The sequence below is a fragment of the Accipiter gentilis genome, chromosome Z (genome assembly GCF_929443795.1).
Source record: "Accipiter gentilis chromosome Z, bAccGen1.1, whole genome shotgun sequence".
Taxonomy (NCBI): domain Eukaryota; kingdom Metazoa; phylum Chordata; class Aves; order Accipitriformes; family Accipitridae; genus Astur; species Astur gentilis.
In genome coordinates this window covers 74,174,996-74,193,925 of record NC_064919.1, presented here as the reverse complement: position 1 = coordinate 74,193,925, position 18,930 = coordinate 74,174,996, and the positions used below count along the sequence as shown (strand labels likewise).

The 18,930-nt window shown below is 38.6% G+C and overlaps 1 protein-coding gene across 1 annotated transcript in view; it reads left to right on the top strand.

Moving 5' to 3' along the window:
* Window positions 1–9,908, top strand: part of WDR70 (WD repeat domain 70) — a 141,129-nt gene extending 131,221 nt beyond the window's left edge. The window contains exons 17-18 of the mRNA XM_049794329.1: window positions 102–264; window positions 8,114–9,908. Coding sequence (XP_049650286.1) covers window positions 102–264; window positions 8,114–8,198 — 248 coding nt within the window. The 3' untranslated portion in view covers window positions 8,199–9,908. The remainder of the gene's footprint in view (window positions 1–101; window positions 265–8,113) is intronic.
* Window positions 9,909–18,930: the final 9,022 nt, after the last annotated feature.

The window sequence follows — 18,930 nt, the reverse complement described above, 5'->3', positions numbered from 1 at the left end:
TGTATCAGATCACTGTTACAGACACAACACAACACTTCTCTGTTTATTTCTTATATATTTTTCTCTAAAATACTCCTTCTTCTGTTTTTTTTCTGCTACAGGTCGCGGTGGGCGTGTTGGAACTCACGGAGGTACCTTGTCATCATATATAGTCAAGAATATTGCACTGGATAAGACAGATGATAGCAACCCTCGAGAGGCTATTTTACGGCATGCAAAGGAAGCGGAAGAGAATCCATACTGGGTTGCTCCGGCATATGCTAAGTAAGGAAACGATTAAAAATACAAGTAATATTTGTGGAGGCCAGTGGGAGTTTGGTAAAAATAGAAGACACACATTTTTAATGGTATGCTTTGCCTCTTCTGGATTGCTGCCATGTATATGTAAACCAAGAATATGCCATACTCTTTTATGAACATAAGAGTTTCCAGGAGATTAAATTGTTGAAATTTGACATTTCCATTTTTAACATGTGCTAGAAAATTAATTTAAAGCTTTCTAAGTTGATTAGAATTTAGAATCTTCTCCAAATCAATGTCTGAAATTGCAGTATACCTTTTAATAAGGTACTGTCCCATTGACAAACTGGGATGATAAGTTTTCTAATATGCCTTCTAGTTCTGACTGATTCTCAGGTTAAACCTTCAAAATATTTACTTCATGTTATGACAGCATATTTTACATGATTTCTTGAATGTCATAAGTTTTTATTGGAATTTTTCCTACATAAGGACCTGAGTACCTGCTTGAATTAGCTTGGTGTTAAAGGTATAGCAATATTAGATATTGCACCGATAAAATCTCCTACCAAAAATTCAATGTAACAAAATAAGTGTTCAGTTGTCGTTACATGAACTAAAGAGCCTCATCAAGATTGTAGTAGCAAAATCTCAGTAATGCCACAGATGGTGACTTACTCAGTTTAAATTGTATGTGTGAGTGTGGTATTTGTGTGTATATGTTACAATGAAAGTTGTGCAATATGCTTCTAGAATGCTTTCTACCAAAGATTTTTTTTTTTTCTAAAAATAAATAGAATTCAGACCATTAAACACATTCACATTAGTACTAAAATAAATACTAAAAAAATGCATTTCATACTAATAGCCAGAAACTGTCGCTTTAAAATTTACTGAAATTTTCACGTTTTGTCATTATTATTGTGGGGTTTTTTTGTCTGTCCCCCCCCCCCCCCCAAATCATTTCTCTAGTATAAGTAGTATTTTCAAAATGCATAAGGAAAAGGTTTGGAAGAGATGAAGTAGTCTGCACAGAACAGTCTGCCAATAACAAACTATTTTTTCTTGTTTGCACCCCAGTGTTTCATCTCCTACACTGTATGTTCATTAGTGTTTTACTGACTATACTTTCTTTATTAGTGTTTAGCTCCTTAGTGAAATAACCACCACCTCTGTCCAGAAATTCAAAATATGTTAAGAATCATAACTGTTTCTAGTGGTGACACTTGTTTTCTGACTTGACCCACATGTTCACAAAGATAGCTGAATAGCTATTCCAAAGCAGCTTGAGAACATCAGTGATGTAGCCTGGCTTTGACTGGGTAGTTAATAAGTATGGCATACTGGTAATTAAAAACTATAGCATTTGATGTTGTGCATCAGATCAATGCATTATACAGTATCACCCTTGGTACCAAGGAAGGATTCTTTCTGATTCTGTAGTAGTTCTTGTAATGAATAGGCTAAATACCGATTTTTAATTGAGAGTTCACATTTGCTAGAGGCGAAATTTACTTTGAATGTGTAGGCACCTGATTTTATTTGAGATATGCAACTATCCCATCTCAAAAGTAAATACAAGCACACATTCCATCAGGTAGATAGATACCTCAGTATATTTTTGGCTCAGTAACTTCACTGATTGTGTATTAAGTTTCATCCCTGACACCTGCAATGTAGTAGACATGAAAGTTTTAATACATAGCTGTATTACAGAAGGCTTACTGTGTCAGGTGGGCAGATCTCATTACAGTTTCTTGTTAAAGATGTAGCTGTAGGGGAAGAAGAGAGCTGGCTGAGAAGTGGGGAGGATGCAAGTCCAGACTGCTATTAACTTACACACCAGACGGTGATATGTGTGTGGGGGAATGGGACTGCAGCCAACGGCATGCTGCCTTGATGGTTTTGTCAGCTGATAAATCTCATGCGAAAGAAACTGCCGTTATCCTTGCTTTAAAAGCTTGACTTTAAGGTGTATTCTATGCAAAGAGCATTTTTAAAATTATTGTTGTTGTTGTTACTACTATTGTTATTATTATTGGCTAAGACACTGCAATGCAAACCATTTCTTTATAACTGTGTTACGTTCTTAGTTTTCAGAAATGGAGGTCTATATTGACAGCTGCAGGCCAGTGGTGGTCATAGGTTTTGTTAGCTGCTTGCCTGCACACACAGATAATATAGAAATCTGTGTTAATTATATCCTGTATCTGACTTTACAGGGCATGTATGTTTACCCTGTGTATATAAAGCATATTACAGATGTTCTTATGGATGCATCTTTAAGAAAATATGCAAATTACAAGTAATTTATGTAAATTACCACATAATACTGGATTGTAAGAGTGTCCCTGGTGGCCCTGTTGAAATTGGGAGTTCGTAATAACAAGCAGTATACAAACTAGGGAAACTGGCTGCTTTAGCTATAGCATAAGATATACTCTAGAGTTAGGAAAGGTGATACTCTAATATATACTTAAAATTACATACTGTCTTGAGACCTAAAAAACTTACATCCAGTAAGTTTTTAAAACAGTGTTTATTCTTTTTATTCCTTTATTTCTCTGCTATCCGTTTTCCCACATTTCTTGTAGTAAACTTTCACTTAAATATGGCATAAAACTATCCACTGGATATATCTCTTGTTTGACAAGGCTTTTGTTTTTATGTTGTCTAACGGATGGTTATTCACTTAATAGTTACTTAATTTTCTTCAGTGATGGCTATTAAATAATTTTAGACTGAGAAGACTAAGAAATGCTATTTTTCATAACTAGTTTTCATAACTCTGATTGCGATGACTGGGTTAGAGTTCGTCTGGTCCTGATTCATACTGATTAGGTCATTCTAAATCAGATAACTGATTTCATGCTTTTTAAATTGTGTTTTCATTTCAATAATTCTTCTAAGAAATACCTGCAACATGACTTTTGCTGTTAGTTTAAAAATTGCATGTTAAAATATTTCCTTTCTGTTGGAGTTAAAGGTGCCTAACTTATTCTCAAAGCCAAATAGTAATTTGCATTATGTATCACTTGAAAATTTTTCCAGGCTTGTTGTCATTACCCTGACCTTTCTGTTTCTCCTAAAATTTGAGCCAGAAAAGGAGGGGGAAGTATGTAAGAGGCAAAAGGATGGGTGAAAAAACAGATTCTGCTGAAAAGGGTACTGGGGATGCTAAGAAGTAGATGATGAATCAGGACATGATAGGTCACAGAAGCCCAGTGTGAATAAAGTGTCAAAAAAGATGTGATCAACACAGGAGAAAAGTCATAATGAATGAGGATAAAGAAAAGATCTTGAGATTTTCAGGAAAAAGCTTGTTAGAGACCTTGGCAAGAGCTGTTCCAGTGGAGTGAAAGGAAAGGAAGGACAGATTGAAGATTTCATGTAAAGAACTACAGGAAAGGAACTTGAGGCATCAGTTGTAAATGTTTGAAAATTACATTCTTTGTGAGCTGTTTGTTTTAACACAGCTGTACAGAGATATGACTTCAGATGTCCTTCTGAATGATGAGCAGGAATTACTAAGCATTGTATCTGGGGACCAAATCAGGCCCAGATGTAGCTCCCTTCTGTACCATAGGGGAGGTGAGGGTGAAATTTCCCTCCCCAGCGGGATAGATCAGAGTTCTTAGAAAATGCCTTTCCGTTCAGAAATGTTGCCCCTATTTTGCTGTCTTTGTCATTGTTGCTTGTCACAGGCAAAAGGGGATGAGTTGAAGCACCAGCCTGTGGCTGTGGTGTGTTCACTGATCTTTTTCTCCATGTCAGTACCAGTGTGTGAAGTGTTAGTCATGTAGTGGCTCAAGTATCTTTAGCTGAAGAAGCAGGGCTGAATAGGGTGTTTTATAACAGTGATTTTGCTGGCACATGTTGGTATATTTAAGCTAAATCTTTTTTGGAAGTTGGTAATTTTGAGAGGGAAGCCCCTGAGAAAGTCTTTTTTCTTCGTTTCAGTGCAGTATAAACACAAATTTCAAAAGTTACTGTGACATGAGTCACATGCTGTCACATGCAATTGTCATCTCCAGCTGGTTTAGCTGTAGCAGTATTTTTTTAGCTGCTAGTCTATGAACCTGAGATGTCATTGAGCTACTTTTATTGGATGCCTGAAAGGTAACTAAAAAAACCAACTCATAACCAGAGGGATTATGGTGACTCTAAAGCAGTCTGCATGGCCTCTGGAAATTTTTTAGGGGGCTGCTTAGCTGAACAAGTTGAAAACCACTGAAATAAAGAGAAGCATGCAGTATGAATAAATCATGTTAGTTCGTTTTCCCATTTTTGTTTGCAGCCTGTTAGTGTAACGCACAATAGAAATGCATTTGTCAGTGTATGAGATACTGGTTTCAGCTGACAGTAATGTGGAAACACAGGATCATAGAATAATTTAGTTAGGAAGGGACCTCTGGAGGTCATCTAGTCCAACCTTCTGCTTAAAGCCTGTTTGCTTAGATCAGGTTGCTCAGGTCCAGTTAGATTCAGGTTGTTCAGGGACTTGCCTAGCCAATTTTGAGTATCCTCAGGGATGGAGATTCCACAACACCTCTCTGGGCAGCCTGTTCGAGCAGTTTGGATGGCAGGCATAGTATGCCCTTGCTAAATCCATGCTGGCTGTTCCCTATGACCTTTTTGTCCTTGATGTGCCTGGAAATGCCTTCCATGGAGATGTGTTCCATAGCCTTCCCAGCGACTGAGGTAGACCATCCTGTAGTTCCCCAAATCATCATTTTGCCTTTCATAAAGATGATGAAGTTTGCCTTTCCTAGTCATCAGGAGACTCCCCCAATCACCATGACCTCTGAAAGATGATAGAGTGCTCTTGCAGTGACACTGATTGGCCAGCTCCCTCAGTACCTTTGGATCCATCCCATCTGATCTCGCGGATTTGTGTATGTCCAAGGAACTACGTACTCCCTGTCTATGTATTATTCTTCTTCTGTTGGTAAAGTCTCACTCCCTCCCAAAGACTCTGCTCATAGTGTAGGGGTCCTCGGTGACCTGAGAACAGACCTTCTCAGGCAAAACGGAGCCAAAAAAGCACTGAGTATCTTGACCTTTTCCATATCCTATGTTAGTGAGTTACCTGCCCCATGGAGCACATTTTCCTTAGCATTCCTCTGGCTGTCAGTGTAGCTGTAGAAGCCCTTAGTGTTGCCTTTGACATTTCTTTCCAGTTTCAACTCCAGCTGAGCTTTGGCTTTCCTAACTCCATTCCTACATGTTCACATAATGCCTCTGCTCCTCTTGGCTAAGGCTGTCCAGGCTTCCTCTGTGTTCTTCTTTTGGGGGTTTGGGGTTTATCTCAGTCAGAAGATCCCTGTGCATCCATACTAGGCTTCTGCCAGACTTTACTTTCTGTGCATGGGAGGGAATGTACTTTGAGGAGGTTGTCCTCAAAGATCAACCAGCTCTCCTGGGACCCTTTGCACTCCATGGCAGTATCCCAGGGGATCTGCCAAGTGGATCCCTAACAAACTGAAATCAACCTCCAAAGTCAAGGATAAATAAAATTGAAAAAGTTGATGGGCGAAAAGAACACAGCTTTCTACACGTGTTATTTAGCCCTCAGAAATAAAAAAAATTTGAAGTAGTAAACCTGTTCCAATAATTTTGTATAAATATCAATCATGCAGCAAACTCCTACTACACTAGCAATCTCTAGTGCAATTACTAAGCAGAATAATTTGTGTTTAAATTAAATGATCACTGCTGATAATGCTGTAACAAAACCAGTGTTTTCTGTGCTTATATCTTTAAAATGGTCAGGCATGTGGTTACCCTAGGTGCCCCAGTTATAGCTGTGTAGCTTGTGGAGGTGGAACAGTTTACATTTCAGTTGAGCTGCGGCTACAGCCATTTCACAGTAATTTTAAAAAACAAGAGAGCAAGCAGCTTTGATTTCCTCTGTATGTTTTTGCTTTAGCTGGTTACTGCTAGATTATGCTAGAATTCCTTTTTTTCTCCCACCCCACCCCACCCCCAGCTTTGCTGGACTCAGCAGCATACTTATATTAGCTGAAGTCTGTAACTTTTCTCTGCGCCTCACCTATCCTGGAAAATATGTACGTAGGTTCTGCTGCTTTTTTCACAAATTTAAGTCATTCTTCTTGGTTGGAAGTTTCTAACCACAGTTATGACAGTTGCAGGTTTTGTGGCCAGAAATGATTAGTTGTGCTTTGCTAACAAGCATCTCAATACTGACCTGATGTGATCCTATATGGCATTTAGGAACCTTTTGTGTATTATAATAAAGGGAAGGTACACTGTTAAAATGGGCTAAATAAACTTGCATCAATATGTTTTGAAAAAAGAAGATTCCATACATTCTACCTCTTCAGCAGCTAACAAAATCCAGTATTTCAGCCAATAAAGCCTTCATCCCTGGTGTCTGTTTTGGATTGAATGATGATTTTCTTTTTTTTTTTTTTTTTTTTTTTTTTAAATCCTCCTTCAGTGATGGGTTAAGTAGAGTTTATGTAACTACATTCTAATGAAATTTTTAATTGAAATTTTTTTTTAATCATAGTTCTGCTTTCCATGGAGAGCAGAATGATTCATCTAACTTCCAGTAGTGTAGGTCCTCATCCAGGTAAAAGATCTGACGTAATGAGATGTACAGCCTGCTCCCATGGATGATGTGCCAATAGAGTCCTGCAGCAGGACCATCTCTGGAACATCTTGGTATACTCCTCACATCCATGGCAAGTTTGGAGGATGAAGGAGAAGGCAGGCTGATAGATCCTGTATATAAGGGAAGTTGTCTTTGACTAGTTTTGGTGACTTTAAATCTATTTTGTGCCACATATTTAACAAGTGAAGAATCCTGCTCTTCAATAGCTGATGGCTTGCTATTACTTTTGGACATCAGTGGCAACATTGAATTATGCCTATTGTGTTCAGTAAGGCAGATGCAAAAGTTTATGCATTTTGTAGAGTCTGCCAAATAACAGTTGTTACAATAATAGTGCTTCACATCCTTAGACTGCTGTAAAAACATTAGTTAATACATTAATGAGATGATGACTGCCTTGGCTGCATTTTATACTTAGTTGTGTCTGTTGTAATGAGAAGTTGAGCACAGCTAGCCTCAGAAATCTAGTAGTTTCAGCTCCATAGTGATTGAAAATTAGGTTGGAGAAGGGGACCATGCAGTGATTAAAGTGTAAAACAGGGGAACTGAATGTCCAAACAATTTATTGAAATGCTACTTGGTACTGTGTTCATTTAAAAGGTAATCAATAATTATTTTTATAAAGTTTAAGTGTTATTTAAAATACGAGTAAACAGTGGAGGATAGATACCATCAAGCTTGACTGTAGGATACACTGTGTTCTCATATGAAGATCATTAGGTTTTTTATGTTACGGTAGTGCTGGATAAAGTCCCTGGAGGAGAAGCTGGTTTTTTCATGCATAGGTTACGCCAGAAACCTGGTTTAGCTGTTCTGTTTTCACTTACTCGCTGCTGTCATACTACAGTGTATCAAAGTGGAGGTTTCTTTTTTTAAAATCATGGAATGAGAAGACCCGTGGCTCCATTCTTCTAGCATTGTGTTGAATTGATTTGTTCCTCCCTTCTATCTTAATTTTATTCATGGAATACAGAGTTAATGATTGTGAGCTGATAAGGAAATAATACTTGCAAAAGATGTGTGTTTGTTATGCTTGTTCTTTGCCTGAGAGCTGCAGGTTTCTTCAGTTCTTAGGTTAGTTGATAGTTTTATGTTGAAAATGAAAAATGGGCAAGTCTAGGATGCTCTTTTTTTAAGTATGGAAGGGATGCCATTTGTGTCTAGTGCATGTCTAATATAGTTCCTCATAAAGAATTGTAGTGTGACCATTATTTTAATCTTTTAAATATTTTGTAGAACGCAGCCAAAAACAGTTTTTGCGGAAGTGGAACCAGAAGATGATGAAACAGACAAGCCAGAATGGAAAAAACGTAAAATTTGAAAAATTCAGCCTAAAGAATAATTTCAGAGCATTTGAAACAAAGTGCAGCATTTATCTCTTTGCTTTGGGTAGTGGATCAAAGTTTGAAAGTAAAAATTACTTCAGTTCATAAAACTTGCTGCAGTATAAAGAGAGATTGTTGTATTACACTGTATTGTGATCCCACATCTGAATTTTGTAATAAGGAATTAATTATATTGTGCAAAGAACTCCTCTCAATGTCAGTGATTTAGCTTTGTGATTTAAATGAAAAATATTTCTGTATAAATAGAACTCTGGTGAATTCATTATATTGCCAAATGTTTTTTTAATTACTGCCAACTTTACAAATGCTGTATCATGACAGTGTTCAATGATTTCAAGTATATAAATAAAATGATACAGTTTCTTAGACTCCTTTTTATTTTTTTCTAGTTAAGATCTAACAAATTACTCCCTTTGTTACAAGTGTAACAAAGTTTATACTTTTATTTAAATTAATTAATGTGGAATAATCCAGTTTAGTTCATTTGTGTGCTCATACAAGTTCCAATTTAGTTCACACTTCTGTCTGATTTTTGAAAATACATTTTCTAGTGTCTGTCCTTATTTGAATGATGTTCCTTTTAAGTATGCATAGTATCTCACAGTAGTATTTTGTACAGCTTTTATTTTGCAAAAATGTGAAATATGAGTGGACAATTATATATTTTGGTTTAATAAAACTAACATGTTTATTGCCTAGTTGATGCAGAGTTTTGTTCAGGCTTCCTGTCCCTATTAGTTTGTACTGGTAAGTGTCAGGATAGAGCAGAGCTGTGTATTTATTACCAGATCTTTTGTATCTATTGACTTTGTTGTATGCCTGAATTATGTATATACTGCCTCACACTCTTGGAAGACTGATACTATCCTTTATGAAGTGGTTTCTTAAATATTGAAAGTTTTCATTGTTTCACAAAAAATTGCAATTCTGAATGTCATAAAGTGAAGGACAAATTTAAAACTAAAGTACTTTAGAGAAGGAGAAAGGAACCTAGGTTAGTTTTAGACATTTATATTGTGATTATAATAATACACAATATGCTAAGTATTGTGATTATAATAATATACAATACAGCAAGTACTCTGCATTTCCATTAAGAGTAGAGAGTAATAGACATCATAAACAATCAAGCTTTCTTAATTATGAATAGATTCTGAAGGCATATTTTAAGGCTATATTTAGCAAAACACTTAATCACCTTCCTAACATCAGGCATGCGGCCCTGATAGTCAGCAGCGCTTAGATTATTTTTTTTTTAAGCATTGTTCTGCATCACTATTTCATTGTATGATTTTCTTTTCCAGGCTTATCTTTCTTTTTCAATCATCATTTTTGTGCTTTAGGGAAAAGTAAGCCTGACTTCAAAAGGTGCAATGAGCGTTGTCATAACATTGCCATAACAAAATATTTCCACTGCTTTCACTCAGTGTAGTCTTTTGATAAGAGTGGAACCTCACTAAATAATAAACAATTTGTCCCTTGTAAAAATATTTTATTACATACTTATGTAGAATAGTAAACCAAAGTTTAATTTACAATTGCAGCTGTAATATGTAGAATGAAGGACTTAATACCTAGGTGGACAGTGAATGGAGGAGAAAAAGAAGTACCAGATGAAAAGCAGCTGATGTTAAGAAGATGTGCTAAAGACCTCCCTATGCAATGTACCCCTCAGCAAATAAACATTAAATGGCATTGTTTCATTTAAGGCTATTTTTTTGTCTTTTTTCATGCAAATAATGCACTACAAAATAAAGTGTTTTCAAATAAATTTCTATAAAATCTTGAATAAGATTTTTAAGATATTACTATGTCCTTGGTTTTAGGCTGAATATTAACAGTTTGTCAGTTCTATTGTTAGTTGTTCACTGAGGCAGTGTGGCCTAGGCAGCAGATCTGCAGGGAAAGACAGGTGAGGAAAAATGCTACAGCTGTTCTCTGAGCTTGATGGGAAGTTCTCCTTATGTGTTAATTATTTGTATCAGCTAGATCTTGTTTCTTAATTCTTAGAAGAATGAGTTCTGTAAGTGAACCCTGCAAAAGTTCTGTTAGAATTTCTCTAAGAGTTTGTTGTGACTTACAGCGATTAATTGTCTTGAATGACTGTTTTAGTGGCCTAGAATCTAAAAGAGTGCCTGTGCAGGTATGTGTTAGAACTAACTTAACTTGTACTTACACCTTCGCTCTCAGCTTTGTTGTTTTGCCATAGTCCTTACACTGGATTTTCAGGCATGTTCACCAGTAAGGCAAATAACACATTTTTAAAAGCAGTTTTTAATCTTGAACAGCTCAGTGGTAAGAGATAATCCAGTCATGAAGGAGATATGAACAGTGTGCTTGACCATACTGGGGTGTCATGGTTTAACCCCAACCAGCAACTAAGCACCGCACAGCCGCTCACTCCCTCCCCACCACCCAGTGGGATGGGGGAGGGAATTGGGAAATAAAAAGTGTTGAGATAAGAACAGTTTAATAGGGCAGAAAGGAAGAAAATAATAATTATTATAATAAAATTACAATAATTCCAAAAGGATTGGAATATACAAAAAAAATGATGCACCATGCAATTGCTCACCATTCGCCAACAGATGCCTAGTCAGTTCCCAAGCAGCGATCCACACCACACCCCCACCCCCCCCAGCCAACTCCCCCCAGTTTGTATACTGGACATGATGTCACATGGTATGGAATATCCCTTTGGCCAGTTTGGGTCAGCTGCCCTGGCTGTGGACCCTCCTAGATTCTTTGCCCCTCCAGCCTTCTTGTTGGCTGGGCATGAGAAGCTGCAAAATCATTGACTTTAGACTAAACATTACTTAGCAACAACTGAAAACATCAGTGTGTTATGAACATTATTGTGGTACTAAATCTGAGACATAACACTATACCAGCTACTAGAAAGAAAATTAACTCTATCCTAGCCAAACCCAGGACATTGGGAGAGCAAACCTTTGAATTATCCAGGGAAAAATATTAACATGAAAAATATTAACATGATTAAATATTTGGTGTGAAAGATGGATCTCTACATGCAAACTGGAATATTAGAAACTATACTTGTATTAATATTTTATGAACCTAATTTTTTTTTAAGCTTCACAAAGGACCTAGGTTTTGGTAACTGCCAAGCTTTAATCTTGGTCCTCCAGTGTGTCCATGTTAATGTGGCCAGAGTCCAGATGGGCTTTTGTTTCCATATTTCTGAAACGAGGTGGGCCTTTTTTGTTTGCTTGCTTCCTTAGAAGACTTGCTTACAGAGGTGCTACAATCATCACTAGCATTTTGGCATGCAGAATGGCTTCCACAGTGCTTTCTCCAAACCTGGCTTTTTCTTTCCATGTTCTGTACAGCTTCTAGATGTTTCTTTATAGCAATTTATGGTCTTTTGTTCTTTGTGCTAATGACTAGTTAAGACCAGCTGTTAAGTACTACATGCATGTCCGTAGGACCAAGGCTTTTCCTACCAGATCATTGCAGCCCACAAGCTAGTGGTCAGCCTGGTTTCCCATTCCTCGTTTGTGTTGCTGCTGTTGGTACAGAGATCTTAATTTGACTCTGTAGTCCTTTGTCTTGTCTATCCTCCTTATTCCTTTGTCCTAACTTATTTTTTAAGTCTTCTGCAACAGGTAAGAAGATTGCTAAGGCTGTCTTTGAGTCCTGGCACTTTTCCTCTGGGTCTTTGCAACTACTTTATGGTTGTTTAAGTTCCTCCGTGGCCTACTTCCTATGACCTATAATTTACTGAAGATGATACTTTGCCTCTGGTTTTTGTGGTTGATAGCAAGAACCGTGAATTTGTGCCCAGAGGCCTCCAGTCATTGGTTCCTTGCTTATAATTACAGGCCTAGTTTGATGTTCTTTGTCATACCTGCCTTTTCTCTGTTGGGCTATAGAAAAATATGCATTGTGGGAAGAGAAATTATGAATCTTTATCCTGTCAGTTCAATCTCTGCTGGACCCTGAGGAGTGTTTTGCAATGAGTGGCAGTGCTAAGCCAAACTGCCATCCTCTTGGTTAGATCTTTATCCATTAGTTTCTTTGACCTCTGATGCCTTTGGGGGTGTCCAGCTTGAGACATTTGTAGCTCACATCTTCCTTTAATACTGAATCATTTGAATTTTGATGTGGCCTGTTAGTCACAGTAGTGTTGCAAAATCCCTTTTCTATTGCCTCATTATGTTAAATGCCTGTATGTCCTCCTAGCCTGTTGCTCAGCAATGGGAACTTACTGAAAGCCCTACAGTTACCCTCATTAAAAATTAGCAGGCTTGTTCTGACTTTTTACCATGGGTAGGCTAGGATTTTGTGAGGTTCTGTCCCCTGTTATTGACCCCTGAGCTGCTCTCATCTGTTGAACTGTTTCATGCATGCATGTAAATGAAGAGCTGTATAGCAGAGATGTCCTTATGCTTGCCTGCCATTGAAGCATAGACGGATCTTATTACATCAGTTTTTAAATCTGCTAAGACTTTTGGCTAATCCCATTTAAACAGAATTTTGTATACAATATGCACTTCAATCCATCCACTGGGACTCCAGCATCTAATTGCTTCAAGCAGTCTGGATAGCTCTGAAATACAAGATATTTGTCTGTCCATAGCATATCATCCTGGTTAAAATTTGCTTCGGTTGTCAAAGCTTCCCATCCTACATGCAAAGGTATTGGAGCATGCTGACACTCTCCCACTTTGGCAGCAGTGTCTTGAATCAGCTTGTTGGAATCTCCATAACCTATGTGTTGCTTGAGTGCCTTGGCAATAGTTTATGATTTATTTTTTTAATGGCTGATGATCAGACAGTATGTTCATCTTGTACTCAAAAGAAGGCTGATTCAGAAAGCATAGCCAATAAGTGTCTTTCAGTTTTGGTTTTGTTTTTTGTTTTTTTTACCTTGGCTATCATGCAGGGCTGTTGTATATCAGGGCTGGTACTTAAAGATTTTTCTTACTCTTCCAAAGAAGTATTCCTGCAGGCTCTGGCCTTTTTCCTTGTTATATCATGAAATAGTAGATGCAAGAGATGAATACCTGCAGTAGATAAACTGGACTGGATGGGTGCTTGAGAAGTTATGTAGTCCATCCTTGACTCAAGTTACAGTTATACCTGAACCAGTTCTGGCACATTTATTGGATCAGCTCTTTAAATGCTCCCATGGTAGACACCACACAATCTCCCTAAACAGTCTGTTCCAATGCTTCATTCTTCTTAGCAGTAGAAAATTTTTCATAATCTCTAAGAAAAACATTTTTGCAACAATTTAAGCCGACTATTTCCTATCCTGTTCCCAGCAGCCATGAAAGTCAGTTTATGACGTTCCCCTTTGCAGCAGATTCTTATTATGTTTTAATTTTACTAATTTCTCCTGTGTCCCCTTATTTTTTCAGTTTTCCCTTATGGTTTATATTTTCTGGCATATCATCATTTATTTGCTTTTGTCTGCCTTGTTCTGATTGTCCACATTTCTTGAAGTGTAGTGCCTACAATGTATTCAGTGTTTTAGATGGAGCTACTTTTTTTAGCACTATTGAGTAAACAGGAAAAATGTTTGCATGTCCCATTACAGTCACTTTTTTCTCTGTAGTTTGGCATTACAGGTTTGTGTTCAGGTTCTAAACCCCTCAAATGCCAGAACCTCCACTGCAAAGCTGCTGCCCAGCCAATTCACTGTCTAGTGGTTATGTATTATTAAGTGTTGGATTTTCTCCTTTATACTGAATTTCATTGCATTTTCTCAAAATGCATCACCATTTAATTCAGATTATTTTGAATTTTCTTCTGGCCCCAAAGTGCCTGCAACTTTTTACAGCCTCTAGTTGTCAGTAGATGTAACAAATGTATTCTTTGTTCATTCAGCTAAGCCACTATTGAAGTTGGCGGTTAGTGGCAAATCCATAAGGTTTCCCATATGTATGGGAGGGAAATGTTTCATACAGTGTTAATTTTTTTAAGTGTTCATAAGCTTCTAGTTAATATACTCAGAAATTTTTGGAAAAACAGTTGGCTTTCCTAGAAATTGTTGGATTGTCTTCATGTTCTTTGGTTTCAGGATTTTTTTAATGGCTCTGTCCCTTTGTGTCCAGCAGGAATCCTTCTGACATTAACAGTTAGATGTTGGAGACCTCAAGACCTCCTTGTGTTCAGCATTTCGGTACTGTTGTGTTTTAACCCAGGATGGCAGCTAAGCACCACGCAGCTGCTCAGTCACTCCTCCCCCGGTGGGATGGGGAGAGAATCAGAAGAGTAAAAATGAAAAAACTCGTGGGCTGAGATAAAGACAGTTTAATAGGTAAAGCAAAAGCCATGCACACAAGCAAAGCAGAACAAGGAATTCACTCACCAGTTCCCATGGGCAGGCAGGTGTTCAGCCATCTCCAGGAAAGCGGGGCTCCATCACGCATAACGGTGACTTGGGAATTAAAAAAGCCGTCACTCCGAACGTCCCCCCCTTCCTTCTTCCTCCAGCTCTATATGCCGAGCATGACGTCCTATGGTCTGGAATACCCCTCTGGTCAGTCGGGGTCAGCTGTCCCGGCTGTGTCCCCTCCCAACTCCTTGTGCCCCCCCAGCCTCCTCGCTGGTGGGGTGGGGTGAGGAGCAGAAACGGCCTTGACGCTGTGCAAGCACTGCTCAGTGGTAATGAAAATACCTCGGCATTATCAACACTGTTTTCAGCACAACCCCAAAACACAGTCTCATACCGGCTACTATGAGGAAAATTAACTCTGTCCCAGGCAAAACGAGCACAAACACTCCACATTCTGAACATATGTCCAGCCTCTCCCAGTTAGGTGTTTTGATCCTGAATTCTCACTTACTTTAATTCTTCTTCTACAACAAAAAATGTCATCTGCTATAATCTTGTATAATCTGTGAGTTAGCAGTAAGGGCTAGCCACGCACCTATAGATGTACATCTGGCCTGACCTACGCTGGGACTGAATTACTACATTCACACCTGCCAAGAGCTGTGATACTGCTATGAGATCTGTTGCCTTGCTTGTGGTGGTTGTGTGGCCCACACACTGACTTCCCAAAAATCCAAGGATGATGGAAGCAGCAATGTCTCTTGTTCCAGAGCTTTCCTGTTCGCCTGCTTTCATCTGCTCTTCCAGTGGCCTCAGGAGCATTTTACTGAAAATCAACATCTTTGGGCATTTTTCTAGCCCATTATTAATGCTTGTCAAGATCACTGGGACTCCATTGCAGCTGATTTAAGAACGCGGGAGTGTACATGACACTCAGCTTGCAGGTGTTAGGTTACACTTAGTGTACATGTTTCCATAGTGCTCAAATGCTGAGGAGCTTGGAGCTTGTTAGAGATCTTCTCTGGAAGTCTCTGTCTTCAGGCCACTGTCTGTACTTCTATTCCTTGCATGCCACTGACCACCCAGCATCTCTGTTTTTCACATCTCCAGGGGCACTGTTGTTCCTAGACTGGAAATTGTATCTCGGTGTTTCTCCTTGATTTCTGCAGAGTATGCACCTGGCTGTGAAACATGCATTTCTGTTCCATCCCCATCCTGGGTTACTTAGCTTGATACTGTGGACCTGGTGTGTGCAGCCTAGGATGCCCTTTAGTACTGAGTTGCCATTGCTAGTAAGAGGCCAACGTTTTGGGTTAAGCTAGCAGGCTTCAGGACTTGCCTGGGTTTGGACCTGTCTTGGGCTGCCTTCTGAGCTTCTGTCTAACAACCAGATGACTGCTGGTCTAACAACCATGACTTCGTTTGTTTAAGGTTTTACTTAGCTGTGTACAATGATGGGGAAACTCATGTTACCATTCATGGCTTTGTAACTGGTGAGTATTAACTCCATGTGGTTGTTCTGTGTTGAATGAACTATTGATGACTCTAGAATTAAAATGCCGCATAGAGGAGCACAGGCAGGGGGTGACAGCAGAGGCTGTGAAGGTTTGGACATGGGACTATACCAGCAGGCCTGGGGTTACCAGGAACTTGCCAGTGGTAATTACTGGTCATTCAGAGAATGTAACTTTGAGAGCTGGATAAGCTGTTTTTAGGGATGGCAAAGAGGAAAAAAAATCAAGTATCTAACAAATATAAAGCAGGCCATATATAGTAAATCTGACCATAACATGGAAATACAGAAGAGCAAAGAAAGAGCAAGGGGTTAGTATGTCTTGCAAAATGTATAAAAATAATCCCATACAGATTCTAGAGTGAGGAGGAAGAAACACCCCACGCCACTCCCCATCAACACCAGTCTCCTGGCAAAGAGTTAGGGATGCTAAAACTTTTCACAACACTCATCTTCTCTTTGCCCCTCAGACTCAAGCCATCAGTTTAGGACCCCGACGGATGGCAGATGGGTGAGAAGGGATACCTGCTAGGGTTTGTGTATATTACAATTTTAACTGTATTGTTACACAGACTATTTCTGTACTACTACTACTACTATCACCACTACCACTAGTAGTGGTAGTAGTAGTGGTGGTAGTAGTATTACTTGTGTTTGTGGTGTTGTATATACACATGCCTCTTCGTCCCACATAAACTGCACAAGTGGTAGTGCGGCCATTCTACGTCAGTTGGGGATTATTCTTTTTCTGTATTATTCACTTCCTGTTGTCACTCAGTGGCATCCCTCTAGTACAGTGAAACCTAAGTTTCCAATGGTTAGGCAAACAAAGGACTCTGAAACTTAGGAGTCTGCATGTGATTCTAATAAAAGACATCTCTTGGCAAAAAAACTTCAGATTTTCTAACACTGTGACTTGTGGCATCAGTAAGGGGGCAACTCTGTGATGAAGTTGATAAACAGTTTGCAGGTGGCTTTTCATTTAAAATTACCTGACTAAGCAGAAGCAAACATCAGGAATATTCCAAATAGAGAGGTCAGCATCTTCAAAATAGCCTTTGGAAGCAATGTTATCGCAATGGCTCTAAGTTTTTATGGCATTTTCCAGTAAGATCTGCTTGATTATTCACAGAATAATTTCAATGTGTCTTGATATATATTTTAATCAAGTGGCTGAGTTAATACTAAAAACATACATTTATTTTAACATTTTGGGGAGAATATGAAGTTTCCAGTTTGTTACAATAATACCACTATAATTTGTAACAATAAAGTGCCTATAGCCATGTCCCCATAGCTTACTAGTACATCACAGACTTGGGGCAAAACTGTGTTGTTATTGTAATGATTCAGAGAAATTTAATTCGGTCCTTAAAGGCACAATATATCAGTCAAAGGAAAACCAGAAGCAAACCCAGACTAAGAAACTCAGGAATTTTCACCTGAAAATGGCGTGTCATATGAACACAGCATGAGCTCTTGCAGAAGACGAGGGAACAGGCCATGATAAATAACAGGGCACAGAGATGAGTGGGAGGTGATCGGTGGGATGCTGCAGGAATAGGGAGTTTATGTCCGGTTTTATGTAACATAATTTTAAACTACCCCCATCGAGATCATTAAACAGGATGTTAATGAAATTAACAGATGATGCAGATGAATACTGCAAACACCACTGAAAAAAGAGAAGCAGGAAATAACAAGGAGTCACCCTGACAAATGCAAGATAATATATCTGGAAAACAGTAATTCAAAATGCAGATTATTTTTTCCTCTCTGGTGGGTTGACTCTCAGTTACAGCAGAGCTGGTGGATGGCAGTTTGTGTTTCTGTGTTTCCTCTGACAAGGCAGACAAAAAAATGCACATGGAGCTTTTGCCAAAAGGATTGCTCCTGACCAAGCAGCTTGAGTGACAACCAGACTGGGAACATAGCATGTTCTGTCTCGCAGCCACTGTGGAGTGCAAAAGTGGTTGAAATGGCTTTCGTCTGAAAATCGGCTTGGTAAATACAGCATAGAGGGGTCTCCTTTTGTGAGCACCAGATGCTAATGTCACGTGTTCTACAAGTTAAAAGTACTCCTTTCTATTTGCAGCCTTGCAAATTTAGCTGGCTTTCTGAGAGGCAAACTCTTTTCTCCTACTGGCTTTAAAAATCTGCTTTGTCTGTCCTGCTGCTAATTGCAGCTCTTTGCATCTTTAAAATCCTAGAGTTTTCAAGGGAAGATAAGAGACTTTTTATCTCTTTCTTTCTGTTTCCATTTGGAAATTTTCACATTTCAGAAAGCAATTCTGCTGATCTCTTCCTAGCCTTGCTGTTATCCATACAGATGTGCTTTCAGGTGCTCTGCTTTAGAGTTTCTCATGAATACTGAGTTGTTGGGACAGAGGTTTTTCCCTTGTAAAAACAACATTTAAACATTTTGGGGATTGACGGTGCCGTCCATCAGTCCATCCCCCCTGCCCCCCGCATGTATACAGTATATAGAGATTTCAAGGAAATGTATGTCAAGAAAATACAATAATGAAGAAGTAAGCCTAATATTGGATTTGCCAGCCCATTATAAATTGTCCATCTGTAGTAAGGTGGAAAATAGTTCCTGTTTTTTTAATTTACTAAACAGCCCATGCTTAACTTCCACATCCACGATCTTTGTAAAATTTTGTGTTTGGACAATGCCAGCACAGCAGGCTCCTGATTCACAGAAGGCTGTTCCTCATCCTGCAGTGACACCACTACTGGTGACTACCACAAGGCAGATTATCCTTAAATGCTAAGAGTTGCCTAGAAAATTATACTGAAAAGAGTGTTCTGTGTTACACTAGCAAAAATTACATGACAAAACCTGATGGTTCAAATTATAATCTTCTTGCAGATTAACAGGTCATAT